Here is an 18,854-nt window from a genome sequence, read left to right on the forward strand (position 1 = left end):
CTACATTTACTGGTGTTCCTCAGGGATCCATCCTTGGACCCATGCTTTTCAACATCTTCATAAACAACCTTCACATCTTCATCCCTGACACCACAGTCATCCAATACGCAGATGACTCTACCTTGGTCTGCTCTGCCCCAAACCTTCCTGAACTCCAGACCAAAACCCAATTAGCCTTTACCACCACAGAGAACTGGATGCACCAAAACCACCTTTCTCTTAACTCCAATAAATCCAAAATACTAATTTTTCTCCCCACCAAAGTTTCCTCTGTGGACAAAAACACTTTCAATGTTCTCAGCCAAACTAGCACTGCCATTGAAGTGGTCCCCTCTGCAAAACTCCTTGGCATCACCACAGACGAACACCTCAAATTTGATCTTCACATATAACATAACATAAAGAAAACCCACCAAAAGCTAGGTATGCTATATAGGAACAATCACTTCCTTTCAAACTCCACTAGGCATACCCTGGCAACATCCTTCCTCCTACCTTCCCTTCTATATGGAGCCCCTCTCCTAACCAACTTGTCTGCTACCAACACCTCTAAGCTCGAAGCTTGCTATAATAATATCTCTAAATTTGCCACCAAATCCAAAACATCAAGTCACCACTGCCACAGCCTTCATTCTCTGAACTGGCTAGATCTCCCTAATCACCTAGACTATCTACAACTAACCACCGCTCACAAACTAATATTCTCCCCTAATAAATGCCCAGCCGTAAAGGACATCCTTCCTCCATGCATCCCTAACAGATCACTGAGATCCGAAAACCAAAACCTAATCTCCATTAGTAAACCGAAACGACCAGCTGGCCAGCTTTTACTCTTTTTCTCACTAGGTAAAAAATGGAACTCTCTGCCTACTTCACTTAGGACTATACCCAATACTGAATCCTTCAAAACTCAACTTTTTATTCACCTATCCTCCAAATGGAAATGCTCCTGCTTTCACCCCAATTAATTCCATAGCGACCCCTAACTAAGCACCCCTACTCCTACACCACTATACTCACATACTTATTCTAATTTCTCAAAATAACTACAACTAACAGACTTTAAGTGACTGTAAGCATATAAATATTGATTCAAAAAAAAAAAAAAATCTGCCTCAAGTTCTCTGCAACTCTCAAATGTATTAACCCTACTTGTTTTTACAAACTATATTGTATGTATTTTTACTTTGTAATCTTTATTTGCATTCTGTAACCTATATTGTATTATACTGTTCTTGGAGCTTTTATTCTGCAACCTATATTGTATTATACTGTTCTTGGAGCTTTTCTCCCCGGGCCTCCACTGAAAATGGGCACTTCTTGGCCCAGTGGACTTCCCCGGTAATCAAACTGAAATAAATAAATACATATAAAATAAATATATATATATGTGTGTGTGTGTTAAAGAGATGTTAGCTGTGATCCATGCTATACCATCTCTTCATCATCTGTTGCCTCTGAGACCTCTGCATGTGATTACTAACAACACCCCAGTGATGTGGTATATAAACAAACAGGGGGGCACTAGGTCTTAATAACTTTGCAGGCTGGCTATGGTGGCTTGGAAAGTCACTCTGAAGCGTTGATTAGTCATGCAATCATCCTACATGCTGTCAGAATAAAATGCAGTGACAGACATGCTTAGCAGGGCCATGACAGATCTTACTAATGGAAAGTGAACAAAAGAGTCTTCCAGGAATTGACCTAGTTGTGGGGAGCACCTCAAATTCAGCTGTTTGCCACTTTTCAAAGAAGACGACTAAACAGATTTTGCACCTGGACTCCTTGCAGGCAGGCAAGGAAAACAGATGCTTTTTCATTCATATGATTGAGAATGTTGCTTTATTCATTTCTACCCATCACAATAAAATCCAGGGTAATACTGAAGATTCAGAAGGACTGTCAAGCGACCAATTTAGTGACTCCCCTTTGGCCTAGACAATAGTGGCTCTGTTTTCTTATGGAATTGGCCAAGGTCAGTTGTCACAGGCTTCATCACAGATTTGATCTCCTCACACAAGATATGGGAAGTTTGATTCACCCCCGACTCAAACAACTGCAAGTAACTGTTTGGATGATTCAGTTTTGATACCTTTTAGGCACCTTCTTTATGAAGAGTGCAGCAGGTACTAAAGAAGGCAAGAAAACTGTATGCTAGCAAGTGGAAAAGATTTTCTTGTTAGTGTCGCACTAATAACCAGAACCCAATCAGGGATTACGTAACACTGATTCTTAAGTATGTGTGTGCAACTATCCTCTGACCTGTTTTATTCCTCTGTCAAGGTTCATCTTATGGCCATTTCAGCAAGTATGCCCATGGATCCTCCCCATTTTCCTTGTCTTTGGTCAAGTAGTTCTTGAAGGGGGCGTAAATATTAGACCCCCTATTAGACCCCTAGGGAGCAGGAGGTACTTACTTGCTTTCTTACCTTTGTGCTTGGAAAAGTTAGCTTTGTGTCACTTTGAGCTAGCTCATCTAGCTGATCTATGGTTCATAACTTGAAAGACTGTGTTGCTTATTACTCTGACTTCTGTAAGAAGAGTAACTGAGTTGCAGGCTATCATGGTAGGTAAACTCTATTTGGTTTTCCATAGAGACAGGGTTACTTTAAGAACAAATTTTTCATTCATGTCAAACGTAGTTTCAGATTTTACACTGAATCAAGTCATCAGTCTCCCTGTTTTCCATCCAGAATCTAAAAATCAGAGAGAAACTATTCTCCATGCTCTGGGCATGTGCAGGCATCTCAGGTATTGTCTTGATAAAATATTTTAGAAAAGCTGAATAGCTGTTTTTCTTCTGTGATGGAACAAACAAAGGGCATCTCAGGTATTGTCTTGATAAAATATTTTAGGAAAGCTGAAAAGCTGTTTTTCTTCTGTGATGGAACAAACAAAGGGCAATCAGTGTGAAAACAGTCTATATCAAGATGGTTGCCCCTTGCTGTTGCTTTCTGTTATTCTCATCATGACAAATATTTTCCAGGCAGAATCAAGCTAATTCTACTAGAGCACTGTCTTCTTCATTGGCATATTGGAAAGGGATGGACTCTAGAAACATCTAGTGGCAGCTCCTTGGTCCTCTGTCGATACGTTTACAACACATTACAAACTGGATTCTATCTCCAGGCCAGGACAGGCTTTTCTAGGTCTATACATATATGAGCTCCTAGAGCCTAATCTTTTTTCCTCCCGAGATGGATAAAATATGTTAATCTGCTTAAATAGCTATAGGCTACTGCAGCAGTGAAAATGATATCAGTAGTATCATTGTCTACGTTACACTTACCGTAACAGTAAATGTTTTAATTCCTGACTGCTGTGATAGCTGCATCCTCCCTCCATCCTTTTTTATGTTTATAGTTGTTTTTTGAAATAAAAGTTTATGTCTTCCTAACTATTGGGGGTTTCAGGACAAGTAACCTTAAATCTATTTTGGGGGCAAGAAAATCCTGAAGAAACTGGTGCCCAGGCTACTGTTTTCTTTATGTGGAACACGAGACACAACAGCCCGGGCAGATGTGGGGAGGGGAGATAGAGAAGTTTAAAGACTGGCTGTGTGTCATATTCTGAGTAAATTATAACCCAAATAGCTAAAGGCTACTGTAGCAGTGAGGAATTATACTGTTATGGTAAGTGCAACTTATACAACCATGAACTTTCCTAAATACAGTGTGTTCACTATGAAGCAGATTGGTGTTCCAATTTAACAACTATATGGTTTCTTTCTTAGGAATTATGCATTATACCACTAACAACAATCTGTTTTACAATCACTAATTGGTTATTTCCTAGGTCAAAATGTAGCTATGAAATGCAGGTGATCTCAAAAGACAGTGAAACATGTATGCATCTGCTATGTTGGACTTTGTAGACTGCAGCAGGGTTCCTTTTGCTGCTTTACATTTCCGCTTAAATCTAAAGAGAGTTTCAATTATTTTATGGGAGTGCATATTTTTCCCATTATACCTTACATTGCAGAATATGTAAGGCTATATTTTTGAACTTTTCTCTGAGGTTGTTTCTTTCTGTGGTAACCTTTTGCATGCAACAACTTCTTTGTAGTCTTTTTTGTTTTGCATTTATTCTACATTAGTTGTTTATTACTGTGACATCCTCGGGATTCTACAGCAGCTAGCATTTCAGCACAGTATTGGCAGAATTATGTTAATTTTCTTAATTTCTTCACTGACAATAATTGAGGTATATATTGTTGCAGTGTGGTACTCCATTAATAATGGCAGTGACGACTCTTTTTTTTTTTTTTTATTCAATGTCATACATCTTGCATATGTTGCATTTAATATAGTGAAATATGTCTTTTATATTGTCCTCAAATTTTGCCTTCTTTTATTATGCACTCAGTACAATTCTAATTGTATCTACACATGTATGTGTTGCTTTGTTTGGAGTCTGAGTCTTGGCTGAAAGTTCTGCACACCAGTCTACCCAATCCAGTGAAGAAACTGAAAAATAAAATTAATAAATTGTGAAGACCACATTTTTCATAGTGTGCTGTAATATGCTTCTAACTGTTGGACAGCAGATTAGAGATAACCTAGTAAAATCTAAATCTACTGATATCTAGATTGACCTGTTTATTTCTTTTACTTTTACAAATCATTGTTATATACATTTGCCTTTAACTATAAGCATAGCAATGTTAAGAACTGCAATGTTGCACTTTTGCTGAGTTTACCCACTTGAAATACAAACGGCATTACTCAATTTTTCTTTACAACCAGAAAAAAGTTCCTGAATTTAAAACGATGTTTAGCAATCTACCACACTATCCACGTTTTACATTACGTCTGGAGGCAAAGGATCCTGTCCCACAGTCTGTTGACCGCCAATGGCAGGGGAGAATAGAAGAACGCAGAGCAGCACTGCAACAGCAACTAATGTAAGGTCACAGTCTTACTTTTTATTTGCTAATAGATCATTTATGCTTTTGTTGTACATGCAATCCACTGAATTATGTTTTCATACATTAAATGATCAAATGTAGAGTATTCCAAGTCAGTATTTCTGTGTGAAGTCAGCATACAAACTCATAGGTGAGCATTGTGGAATGGAAGGCATTTGGAAGAGTGCAAGCTGTCCTTAAGCATTTAGTATAATTAATGAAGGGCCTTGCTTTCTCATTTAGTAATCAGCTGGGTTTTGGTCACATGTAGTGCACACTACACATTTTATACAGTGCAGCAAACTGCAAAGGCTTGTAATTATGGTGGTGGTGCTGCAGTAGTGTTGTCGCCTCACAGTAAGACGTTGTCCTGTTCGATTCTCGGCTAGAGCATCTTCTGTGTGTAGACATGCGTGAATGGCCGTACTTTCATTGAAGGTTGTGCGTCAGGGCTGGCAGCTCCACACGTAAAAATCTACTGCCAGTCATTAGCGGACCGGAGTTCCGCTGTGGCGACCCCTAACCGGGAAAAGCCGAAAGACACAAGCAAACAATCTGGCATAATACGATTCACCCCTTATATCCAGGGGAAGAGTTATCTCATATCCTCATGCAGTGGCCAGTAGAGCAAACACTGGAATATCTTTTTTTTAACTGTAAAAATACAATTTAAAATAATCCTTAGAATACTTTAGGTATAGCTATTTCAATAGCACATTAATTGTACTAATGTAATTATTTGTTAACTACTGCTTCCTATTAAAATAAAAAAGTGTAACTTGGAAGAGAGATGTAATGCTACTCATTAACATGCCTTTCCACTTCTCTGCATTCATATAGTAATATGCTATTATCTACCTATTTCAAGTCATGCCTCTAGTTTGAAGAGGTATGCCTGGGTACATAATGAAAAGTTTTCTGCTAAGGTAAAGTCTAAAATTTTGAATTCAGCTTTAGGTATTAAGGTTGTGAAATTAATTCAGGGAGTTTCCAAGACTTTTCACCCCCCCCCCCCCCAGACAAATCTCCTATATCCTCTTTCACAGCTAAGAAACAAACAAATAGTCCCTGCTTTCTCAAATCAAACAGAGAACTATATAGATATGTCAGGAGGAGAACAATAAGAAATGAGAATCCTTTCATAAAAAGGGAAGTCTACAACTACAGAATGAAGATGAAGCATTCTCCCCCACTCCCCTGCTGCACCTATCTCCCACAATCTGTCCCAGAAACTTCTATGTATTCCCTTTGGCAACACTGTGACAGACTCATGGGTGTTAAAGGTGTGGTTCAGGAGGGATACAGTTAGCACTGGATACAGATATCCAAATACCTCCTTTCAGGTGAGCTCCTCCCCATGCTCTGAACCAAACATAATTTTCCACAGTTTCTTCAGCTCTTACTCACCCTAGAAGTCATAGAACTAGCACTATTAAATCAAAAGGGCAAAGGCTTCTATTGCAGAATGTTTCCGGTATCAGTGAAAGCCTTTCCTTCCTAAATCTGTATGTGAAAGTTCCAAATTTCAAGATGTTGACCTTTCAGAGTCTGTTACCTCTCATTCCCCTGGGAATTTTTATGGTAGCATTGAATCTGAAAGATGCATTCCAGCACATTCCCATGGCCAAAGGCTTCAGGAAATGTCTCAGATGTTTTGTGTCATGGTTGTATTATCAGTTCTCTGCATTACCCTTTGGGTTATCTACTGCTCCAAGGGTATTTAGAAAGTGTCTAGCTCCAGTCATAGCTCATTGCAGACTGAACAGCCTTCACATATTTCTTTATTTAGATGACTTGCTCATTTTTGCAGAGTCTTTTCCCAGATGTCAAGAGTCATTATTGTAGGTTTCATCTTTTCTGACCAATCTAGAGTTCCAGATAAATATTTAGAAATTCTCCTTGACCATGCCACACAGGATTGTCATTCTAGGATGACTTATCAACACCCTTTCAACAAAAGGCTGGAAACTTTCCAGAGCTTCTCAGCTCCATCTCAGACTTCAGCTAGAGAGTATCTCATGATCCTGTAGTTCATTGCATCTGTGATTCTCATGATTCCTCTTGCCAGGTTGCACATGAGAAAAACACGGTGGTCTCTAAAAAAGCATATGGACTCAGTATTTGCATCCTCTGGAATTTCCGATTCCAGTCTTGAGCTTTGTTAAAAAAAAAAAAAAAAACTGCGATGGTGGAGACTACAAGTAGAAGCAAATTCAAGTCAGCTCTTTTCTTCTGTCCCTCCAAATCAATCAGATTTCGCATGGTGAGCAGTTTCAATGGGGGTAAAGGTGCAAGGCCTGTGAGATTCCTCGTGCAGAAAAAAGCACATAAATATCAGAGATGTTGGTTGTGGTCCATGCCTTAACATCCCTTTATCATCTGTGGTCCCCAGGACCTCTCCATGTGGTTAGAAACAACACCACAATGATGTGGTACATCAGCAAGCCTAACTTTCTCCCCCAGTTCTGGCTGACAGTGATGGCTTGTGAGGTAGCTATTCAGCACTCATTAACTTTCCAAGTATCATGCATTGTGTCAGAGAAAAACAGAGTGGCAGACAAGCTGAGCAGGACCAGAACAGACCCTCACAAATGGAAACTGAATGAGGGGGTCTTCCAGGAATTCATCCAGTTGTGTGGAACACCTCAAATAAATCTGCTTGCCTCATTTCAAAACAGACAACTAAGCAGATTCTGCTCCAGGACTCCTTGCAAACAGGTCTGGAAAAGAGATACTTTTTCATTCCCTTGGACAGGGATGTTTCTTTACACTTTTCTACCCTTTCCCTGATACTCAGAATAATTGTAAAGATTCAGAAGGGCTCTGCCAAGATCATTGCAGTGATTCCCTTCTGACCAAGGCATCAGTGGCTTTCATTTTTTTATGGAACTGGCAAGGGTAAATTGCCACAAACTTTCTCACAGATTGGATCTACTCACATAAGACAGGTGGAGATTGAAATTCCCCAGTCTGAAACTTCTGCAACTCACTGCATGGATGATTTAATTTTAATACCTTTAGGCACCCTTTTTTTTCAGAGGACATGTAGTAGGTACTAAAGGAGGCAAGGAAGCCTGCCACTAGAAAATCTTATGATAGCAAGTAGAAGAAATGTTTGCATCTATATCATATTGTCGCACGATGAAAAGAGCGAACACTCTTTCATCAAACCGATAATATCAAAATAACAAAAAAGTGAACACACGGAACAGTGAATTATTTCCCACAAAAAAAAAAAAGTTTAAACACAAAATGAAGTGCGGGGGCTTTGCCACCCACACCCCCCAATATGAGGGGCTGTGTCCCCCACCCCCCCACTTAAATATACCAACTCTGAGATTGCATCATAGTGGAGGAAATGGCAAAGTCCCAAAGACAGCCCACCAATTTTTATTCCCTGGGAAAAAAATCGGTTCCGTGACCACTTTTTTCTCCTTTCGACATTATCAGATCGATGAAAGAGCGTTCGCTCTTTTCGTTGTCCAATAATGTGATATAGACCCAGATTTTCTAGGTTGTGCCTATCCAGTAACCATGGCCCTGTATGAGATTATGTAGAACCGACTTTTAACCAGACCAGTAACCAAAACAACAAAAGTTCAAAGTGGCACAAACACTCCTGTTGGTGATATATCTTCCTTAATAGTATAAAAAGTTAAGCGTTTTTGTCCCTCAGTGTGGGGACTTCATCAGAATTAAAGAAACAACTGTTCCAGGGTCTATATTATGTTGTTGAAAGGGCTGTTCATCAAACACCCTTTCATTGACATGCAAACACCAAACTACCAAAACTTCGAACAGTCGCATAAGTGAATTTCTTCCCAGGGGAAAAAAATCGCTTGGCCAACAACAAAGAAAACAAACTGTCACACCCTACAAAGTAGGGGGCTTTGCCCCCCAAATCCCCCCCCCAAATTAATTGTACTAACTCTGAGATTGCACTACAGTGCAGGAAAGGGCAAATTCCCAACAATGGCCAAGTGATTTTTTTTCCCCTGGGAAAAAATTCACTTATGTGGCCATTCGAAGTTTTGGTAGTTCGGTGTTTACATGTCAATGAAAGGGAGTTCAATAAACAGCCATTTCAACAATGTAAATGGAGCCTATTACATCACTTCCTTTATATCTCCTTATATTAACAAGGAAAACACACTCCCTCTATACCATAAATGATGAACCAATCAATAATTTGAAACTGTCAGAAATTTAAATATATTTAAATAATTTAAAATTAAAATACATAAATGCATCCATTAAAACGCATCTCTGATAACATTTTAGCTAAATACCTAAATAAATATATATCATGTATTAAAACAAAAACGAGGAATGATAAAATGTTTGTCATACATTAAAACCCCTTATCAAATTAATAAACAGTAAGTGATCAATCCATTGCTTCAAAAAACATATTTTTATAACTTAAATGACCTTAAACAGGCTGCAAGGAAACATGTTCATTTAAGCTATAGGGTAAAATGGCATTTAACCTAAGCTGATAAAGCAGTTCCTTGTACTCCAGTTTAGTTTTCCATTAACCCACCATGTGGGTCCTGAACCACTTTTTCCAGAATTCCAAACTTGAAGTCAGCAAACCCTTTACAGTTAAATGTATGTTTAAAAAGAGCACTATTTACATTCTTGTTTTAAATATCATAATATTGCTTATAAATCCTTTTTCTCATCCACCTTTCAGTTTTACCAGCATAAAAACTGGGGTACACTGAACAGACCGCAATGTACGCAACTCTTGAGAATGATTTGCGTTGTACAGTGAAGTTGCAGAGTGGTAATTGTTCAGCATCAGGCACTGTAGTTGCAGAATTGGAGTACAAGGGACTACTTTGGCAGCTTAGGTTAAATGCCATTTCACCCCTGGCTTAAATAAACATGTTTAAAGCAATGGATTGATTAGTTACTATTTATTAATTTGGTAAGGGGTTTTAATGTATGACAAAGTTTTTATCATTCCTTGTTTTTGTTTTAATACATGGCATACATTTGTTATTTGGGTATTTAGCTAAAATGGTAATCAGAGATACATTTTAATATATATATTTATGTACTTTAATTTATTTAAATATATTTAAATTTATGACAGGTTCAGAGTATCATTGATTGGTTCGCCATTTATGGGATGGAGGGAGTGTGTTTCCTTGTTAATGTATGTAGATGTAAAAGCAGTGATGTAATAGTTGTTTCTTTAATTCTGATGAAGTCCACATGGTTGAGTGGCAAAAGTGCTTAATGTTCTTATACTATTAAAGGTGATATATCATCAACAGGAGTGTTTGTGTCACTTTGTTCTACTCCTACTGGTGTCATTTTTGTTCTTTTGGTTATTATGTACAACCGGTTCTGAAATATTTGTGAGAGTTACTTTCCTCTGGCCTTTCTTATTCCTCTGTCAAGTATCATCCTTTAGCCATTTCAGCATGTCTGCCCATGGATACTCCTCTATTATCTCTTTCTTTGGTCAAGCAGTTTTTTAAAGGGATTTTGCATCTTAGGCCACCTAGAAAACAGGTGGCTTCTTCGTGGGATGTTAACATTGTGCTGGAAAAGTTAACCTTGTCTCCCTTTGAACCTGCTCATCTGGCTGATTTATGGCTCATGTCTTGGAAGAGTGGGTTACTTATTACTCTGAAATCTTCCAGAGGAATGTACAAGTTGCAAGCACTCATGGTGGGTTAACCCTGTTTAGTTTCCAACAGAGATAGGGTTACTTTAAGAACAAATCCCTCATTCATGCCAAAAATGGTTTCAGAGTTTACATTGAACCAGTCTATCAGTTTCCCTGTTTTCTTTCCAGATTTAAAAAAAAAACAGGGAAAAAAGATTCTTTATGCTTTGACATGCACAGTTTGTTTGTTTGTTTGTGTCTTTCGGCTTTTCCCGGTTAGGGGTCGCCACAGCGGAACTCCCGTCCGCTAATGATTGGCAGTAGATTTTTACGTACTGGCTTGCCGGGCCTAACGCACAACCTTCAACGAAGGAACGCCCATTCACGCATGTCGCCACACAGTTAGGAGTTTGGCATGGGAGACCATATTGAAGCCCTTTGAGAGATCTAGGAACAGAGTGGAGACAAGGTTGCCATTGTTCTGGTGTTGATTTATAGTATTCATAAAACTAATAAGGGTTGTGGTAGTACTGTAATTGGAATGGAATCTGTGTTGGGTGTTGGTCAGCAGTTTATTACTAAGCAGATAGTTCATTATCTGGGAATGTATACATTTTTCGACGATTTTAGATAAGGGAGATAGAATGGCAAATGGAGGGTAATTAGATAGTTCCACTGAGTTGCTCCTTTGTGAAGTGGTATTATATGAGAAATTTTCAGCAGTGATGGAACGCGTTGTTCTGACAAAGAGTAATTAACTAGCAGGGAAATGGGATATGAGATGGCTTTGGCTGCAACCTTGAGATATTCTGCAGGTAATTTATCAGCAGCCCAGGTTGTGAGTTTAAGTTTATTCAGATATTTATATATTGTGCTAATAGGGACAGGTTGTATGGTTGTAAGCATATGAGACTAGTAAGACTTATGGGTTTGTAGTTTCCAGAGTATGTAGATGGCCCACTTTTGTACATAAGGAGGACTGTTACTATTCTTCATTCTTGAGGCAAAAAGCCTGTTTGGATGCAGTAATTAAATAGCAATTACAGACTGCCTGATATATCATATTTCCTGCCATTTATAAAACATCCTGGGATATTGTCTGTGCCCATTGTTGCAGTATTCTTGGCCTTAGAAAGAGCATTAAGGTCCTGTTCCCTAGTAATAGCGGAGGAGTTTTAGTCGTTTGTTAGTTAGCTTGCTTGTTTATTCTGCTGTAACCAAAACTGACCAGTCAAAAAGGAGCTCATCATTTCAATATATAAAACAGAAAAAAAAGCACACACAAACTTTCTCAGCACAATCTCAGTCATCCAGAACAGCACTGGATCAGTCAGATAATCAGCAATTTTAATACAAAAGGTCTGATGAAGTCCAAGGTGTATTAGGATGAAAGTGCTTAACTGTTCCATATTAGAAGATTTTTTTTTTTAATAGAACTGCTGTCTCTGCAACGGGTCCGGTGCTCTTCTGGATGACTGGATGTGTTGAGGAACTTTGTGTGTTTTTCGTAACCGAAACTGACAATATTCAGATAACCCCAGACACCTAATACATGTACATATGTATTTTATAAACAATCACATAATGTCAGTACAACAGAGAAAAACTGTAACATATGTAGTGTTACACAGTTATAAAGTAGTGTTCTTTTACTTTCATCCCAATCTTAACACCAGAACGGTAAACAGAAAGGGGCTATCTTCTTGAAGGGTAGGGAGACAGGCACTATTCCCAAATATGATTTATGTGTCACCAAATTTTTTCTAAGTTTATTTAGAACTAGCATGTTTTCTTCAGCTTTGAGCATTAAGCCTTATACACAACGTATTTCTTCTTTGAAAGAAAACAATAAGACTAAATTTCTTTCCTTACTCATAATTTGCTTTCAGTCCATCAGTGGATTAAAAGGTTGGAAAAGAGCTCTAAACTTCACTGCAGAACATTTAGAACCTGGCCTCTGACATAATTTAATTATTTCTCCCTCAGTTATTACAGCACAGTCTTGCTCAGGTAGGACATTTTCAAAGCAGGAAGGATTAAGCTGAGGAGAAAGAAGTGTAAAAAAATGATAAAAAAAAAAAAAAAAAGAAAGAAATTACTCTGTCCACGTGTGTGTGTGTGTGTGTGGGGGGGGGGGGTCAGAATCGGGTGATCAGGGGAGTTCTGGCATTGGTGTGGCAGGACGTGGGTAACAGTGGGTACCAGAGTCATTTCCCAAGGATTCTGTTTGACAGTGTCCCAATTAAATAAGGGTATGAAGACTAAACTCTGAAGAAGAAGAGGTATAACCCAGAGTCATCCATGTAGGTGCATAGATAAATAGAAAACTGGATCCCATTATGATAAAATAAAGCATGCATATTGTCTATCTTTCTAAGTACTGTTCCTCTTTCTGTGTATTCTCATGTGCTTCTTCAGTTTCTAGATCTGCATGCTTCCAGAAATATCCCCATGTCAATATTAACCATTCAAATCACTTTTTTAATAATTTAATCAATATATTTGCTTCTGTGCTTATTGGCAGATTCCTGTCATCATGCCTATAAAGTAAGCAGTTTCATTACCTAATACAGGTAAATCATCACTTAAACATACAATGTTAAGTTGTCAATCTCGCCTTCATTCTTGCTTGATGGGTTCGGAGCCGATCCTCGGCTCCGACTCGGCACTTGCTTTAGCTCGAGAACTCCTTTTACCAGCTCGAGGCAGCCCCATATCCCATGATGCAAGGCAGGAAGTACCCAGATCTCATTTGCCGCTTCGCTTGGGAGGTCTTCTCTTTACCAGCTCCTGGTAAGTAGTTCACATTTGTGATATTTCAAGCCCCTTTTAGTTTAAAACTAATTTTTTGATAGTTTAATTTTAATTCTACCCTTTTTCTGACAGAAATCCCTGTCTCTTTTAATTTTTTTTGTTAGTCAATTTTCCCTATCCCATCCCCCCCCCCTGTTAGGGTGTGTGTGTTGGTGTTTTTTATAAAATACCTCTTGGTATTTGTTTAATTTAATTTTGACTGGTGTGTCTGTGTGTGTTGTGTTTAGGCACCATGTCTAAGGAGAGGGTTTCAGGTTTTAAGAAGTGTGACTCGTGCTGTCAGAAGATGTCTCTGACAGACGGTCACACTTCTTGCCTGTACTGTTTGGGCCCTCTTCACCTGCAGGACTCCTGTGCTATTTGTCACTCCTTCAGCCAGAGAGTCCTGCAGGAGAGACGCAACAAGTTGATTCTCAGGGGTCTTCTTAAGCCGGAGGGCTCTCCGGCTAAGTCGGCTCCACAAAAATCAACAAAAACTGCCAAGGCCCAGGCTTCTGTTTCTAAGCCTGCGGCCTCGGCTCCGACTCGTATTGAGTCGAGATCGGCTCCGGCTGGAGCCGATTCTGGATCCACAAAGCTTTCGGTGCCGATGGCTATCGGTGCCGAATCTGTTTTGACCACTTCGATGTCGGCTCCGATCGGCTCCGACACCCATGTGGCGCAGGCATCGGTGTCGGCTCCGATCGGCTCCGACACCGTTACTTTGGTGGCTGTATCGGCTCCGGCTGGAGCCGATACATCGAGACGTTCTGTCGGCCCCGAGAAGTCGGTGCCGACAGGATCAGTAGTATCGGCTCCGATGGCCCATTCCAGGAAGAGGTCGAGGTCTCCTTCCTTGGAGCCGATACTTTCGGCTCCCGCCTCTTCTATCGGAACGGAGCCATCGGAGCCGATCTTCAAGGTCATCCAGGTTGTCAGATCATGACCTAGAGAGAGTGGTCAGTAGATTACTCAAGTCACAGGTACTGGCCCAAATGTTGCACAGTCCGTCTCAGCAGACGACTGTTGGTCCACACCCCGTTACAGTTCCTCCTTCAACTCTACCCCAGAGCTTGGAGTTGGAGTCTTCGGCATGGTTACTGCTACGGCTGGATGACGGATACCACCTACTCTTCCTTCAGACTCTACTCTTATCTCCTCTTCCTTAGAGGGATTCGGTGGTCGGGCTTCCATGGTCTCCTCCGAGGGGGTGAGTGGCATCGGACCCTTGTTCGACCACGCTCTTCCCCTTGGAGCCTCGGCCTTGGTGAGCTCGGCTCCGACATCTGCCTCGGAGACTTCCCTTCGGTGGTTCCTGGAGTTCCTAGCTCTTGGAGCGGGTTCTCTCGGACCTGCCTGGGAGGGAGCATTCGAGGTGATGAAGAGTGTACTGGCCACTGGTATCAGTCAGCAGTCTGTTCCCGTAGCTCCTCCCTCTATGGTACCTGTTGACATCTCTGCCACTTCTCTTGCTACAGGACCCAGAGATCCTCCGCCTCAGGTTTCCCCATTGGGAATTTCCCCTCTTCCGAGGATTCTCCTGATGTTTGGGAGATCCTCCTAGGAAGAGGACTTGTAAGAGGAAGCATGTAGACTCCCCGAGTCTGTCACTGGATACTGACTTTGATGAGTCAGAGGGATCCCCTAGATCCCCCTCTGAGGATGTCTCCTTTTCAGACATCCTAGAACTTCTCAAACAGAGGGGAAACTGGCCCACCAACAATCCCTCTGAGGATGAGTCAGTATACCTAGAGGCGTTTGGATCTCGGCCCTCCACCTCCTGGGTGTCTCCGCCTTTCGACCCCCTTATGCAGGTTATTGCACGAAAGGCGTGGACAGCTCCTGACTCTGTAGAGCCAGTCCCTAGGAGGCCTTCTAAATTTATCACTGCCCCTAGTGACAAACAATTCCTAACCAAGGGTGTCCCCGCAGGTGTGGCTCTTAGACGCCAAGCCTGGATGCGGCTATGTGATTTTGCGGATCCCTTTAAGGCGTCCTTCACAAATTCTCCCTTTGATGGGTCAGCTTTGTTTGGCCCTCAGGTGAAGGAGACCTTGACCAGGTGTGAGCAGGACGGCAAGACTCTTTCTGCTGTTGGAGTCCGTTTTTCCACCCCTTCTAGGCCTTATCCCAAAGGACAGAAAGGTGGGAAAATGTGGTTCCGTAAATCCCAAGGAGTCACGCTGGATTCACGTGGTCAGTTTACCCCTAGAGGCAGAGGGGGTAACAACAACAGACGCCGCTCTAGAGGCAGAGAGGGTCCGAAGAACCAGGGAAACAGGGAGCCTCTCTCTGATAAGCCCTTTCAGCATCCCTGAGGTGTTGCCCGGCTGTCCCTCCTTGGAGGCAGTCGGGGGAAGATTATCACTGTACCCAGAAGCCTGGCATTCCCTCACTCAAGACAGATGGGTACAGTCGATCATATCCAAGGGTTACATAATTCCTTTCGAGGAAAATTCCTTCCCCTCAAGTTCCCTTCCAGATGTACCACCCGGTCTAAGGGACATTGCAGAGTTAGAAATCGCAAAACTACTGCAAAAAAGAGCCATTCAGCCAGTTACAATAGACCATTCAGAGCTCGGAATCTACTCAAGGTTCTTTTTGGTCCCCAAAAAGATGGGAGACTGGAGACCAATATTGGATCTCAGCAGACTCAACAAGTCTGTCAGGAAGACAAGATTCCGAATGGTCACTCTTCAGTCAATTCTGCCCTTCTTACAGAAGGACAACTGGATGTGCTCAATAGATCTTCAGGATGCGTACTATCACATCAAAATTCACAGACGCTCCAGGAGATTTCTCCGCTTTCGGCTGGGGTCCAGTCATTTCCAGTTCAGAGCCCTGCCCTTTGGTCTCACTACAGCCCCAGAGTGTTCACCAAATGCATGGCAGTGGTCACGGCTCACCTGAGACGTCAAGGATTCCAGGTGTTTCCGTATCTCGACGACTGGCTCCTGTCAGCCACCACCAGGCATCAGCTTATACAAGCCAGGGATTACACAATAGACCTTTGTTCTCATTTGGGCATCTCAGTCAACTTCGAAAAGTCATCCTTATCGCCCTGCCAGTCTATTACCTTCATAGGCGCAAACTTAAACACTGTTCGGATGTCAGCTACCCTTACAGAACAAAGAGTTTCAGACATTCAGACTCATGTCAGGATCATTCTGGCCAGCAAGAAAGTACAGGCCAGAATGGTTCTAAAGGTATTAGGTCTCATGGCTGCGGCCATTACTCTTCTTCCCTGGCTCGATTCTACATGCGCCTCCTTCAGTGGATGCTGTTCACGCAGTGGTCATACCAGCAACTCCCAATGCGTCACCAGATTCTGGTGACACAAACATGCAAAGAACATCTTGCTTGGTGGATCACATCGTCTCAGGTTCACCAAGGCAGGTGCTTTGTACCTCCGTCCCCGATAGCCACTGTCACCACGGATGCCTCCCTGATCGGGTGGGGGGGGTCATTATCAGGGCAGGATGGTTCATGGGACGTGGCAACCGTTCGAGTACCATCTGCACATAAATGTCCTGGAGATGAGAGCAGTGCTTTTAACGTTGCAAGCCCTCAACGACTTTCTTCCTGTAGGGACAATTGCAGTCCACACAGACAACATGTCTGTAGTTTGGTATATCAACAAACAGGGTGGAACCAAGTCCTACCCCTTGTGTCGAGAAGCGCTCAGACTTTGGCAATGGGCGATCTCCTCTCATCGGTTTCTGGTAGCAACGCATATCCCTGGGAAAACCAACATTATAGCGGACAGATTGAGCAGAGCTATTCTCATGCCTCACGAGTGGTCTCTCAAGCAATCCATAGCGGAAGAGATTTTTCTGGAATGGGGTCGTCCATGTTGCGATCTTTTTGCTACTCCCCAAAACAGCAAATGTCCAGACTTCTTCAGCCTCTTCCCTCTATCAGGCCATCCCCCCAGAGACGCTCTGACCCAGGATTGGCCCCAGGGACTTCTTTATGCCTTCCCTCCATTTCCTCTGATCCCTCAGGTGATCCAGAAAGCTACCGTTTTGAGAGCCAAATTGATTCTCATTGCCCTTACTGGCCTCGACAAGTTTGGTTCCTGTTCCTCCATCATCACCTTTTGGTGCAGCCGTGGCATCTGGACCCAGTGCCAGATCTACTGATTCACCAATCCGGTCAGCTGCACCGGTCAATACCTTCTCTCAACCTCACAGCATGGTTGCTCCACTTCCTTCCTTAGCCAGGCTTCCTTTGATCTCTAACCCAGTTAGAGATATCATAGTAGTTTCACTAAAATCCTCTACCAGGAGGATTTACACAAGCAAATGGAACGTTTCTCTTATTGGGCTAAGGCCCAAAATATTGATCCTTTTACTGCCCCTGTTCAGGCAGTTCTGGACTTCTTAGCAGAGATTTTTCATGCAGGCTCCTCTTCTTCCACAGTCAGAGTTCAGTTGGCTGCTATTTCTAATTTTCATGTCGGGATAGCAGATCATAATATTATGTCCCATAGGCTCTGCAGGGCCTTTTGAAAGGAATTTTCCTACTAAAGCCTCCAATCAGGAATCCTCCTCCTCAGTGGGAAGTAAATTTAGTGGTGACATCCTTGATTCTTCCAACCTTCGAGCCAGCTGTTTCTTGTTCCCTAAAATATCATTCTAGGAAAAGGTTATTCCTAGTGGCTATTAGATCTGCCAGGAGGGTGGCTGAACTTCATGCTCTTCGGTTCGACCCCCTATTTGATTTTTCACAAAGACAGAGTATCTTTGAGAACTAATCCATCCTTTTTACCTAAGGTCGCTTCAAAAACAATCTGAATCAATCCATTGATCTCCTGTATTTTTCCTAACTATTCAGATAGAGCTGAACAAAAGCTACATTATCTTGACGTCCACCGTCAGCTTAGATATTATTTGGACAGAACAAAAATTTAGAAAATCTGATCAACTTTTTGTTTCCTATGCGGATAATAAAAAGGCCTTCCTGTTTCTAAAGTGACTTTGTCCAGATGGCTTTCTTCGGTCATCACTGAAATTTATACGATCAGGGGAAAACAGCTGTGCTCAAAACCTAAAGCACATTCAACTAGGAGTTTAGCTACTTCTACAGCCTTTCAAGCTAGACTGCCTTTGGACACTATTTGTGCAGCGCCACTTGGGCCACTCCTCACACTTTTGTTTCCCATTACAAATTGGACTTGGCCTCCAGGGACAGAGCCAGTTTTGGCTCTACAGTCCTCAAGAGTTTGTTCCATTGAGCCACCCAGGATAGAGGTGCTAGGGACGCGGTCCCATCAAGCAAGAATGAAGGCGAGATTGACAACTTAACATTAAGAAGTTATGTACCTACCATAACGTTCCATGTTAGTTGTCTTCTCGCCTTCTTTCTTGCGACCCTCCTCCTTCCCCTGGCCTGGACAGACCTTGTATAAGAAACTATTATGCTAAAGACCATTCAGACCTGGTCCTTTTTCCATCTGTAAGTTTCTTCTTCCTTTGGGAAGTATTTTATGCTTGGTGTTATTGCCCTTTGTCAACAAACGAGATCTGGGTA

The 18,854-nt window shown here is 41.7% G+C and overlaps 1 protein-coding gene across 1 annotated transcript in view; it reads left to right on the forward strand.

The window, feature by feature from the left end:
- Positions 1-18,854, forward strand: part of CFAP91 (cilia and flagella associated protein 91) — a 1,839,442-nt gene that overhangs the window by 222,556 nt on the left and 1,598,032 nt on the right. The window contains exon 3 of the mRNA XM_044071500.1: positions 4,746-4,903. Within this exon, the coding sequence (XP_043927435.1) occupies positions 4,746-4,903 (158 nt within the window). The remainder of the gene's footprint in view (positions 1-4,745; positions 4,904-18,854) is intronic.

This window comes from Protopterus annectens, chromosome 5.part0 (genome assembly GCF_019279795.1).
Source record: "Protopterus annectens isolate FY-2018-M chromosome 5.part0, PAN1.0, whole genome shotgun sequence".
Classification (NCBI taxonomy): Eukaryota; Metazoa; Chordata; order Ceratodontiformes; family Protopteridae; genus Protopterus; species Protopterus annectens.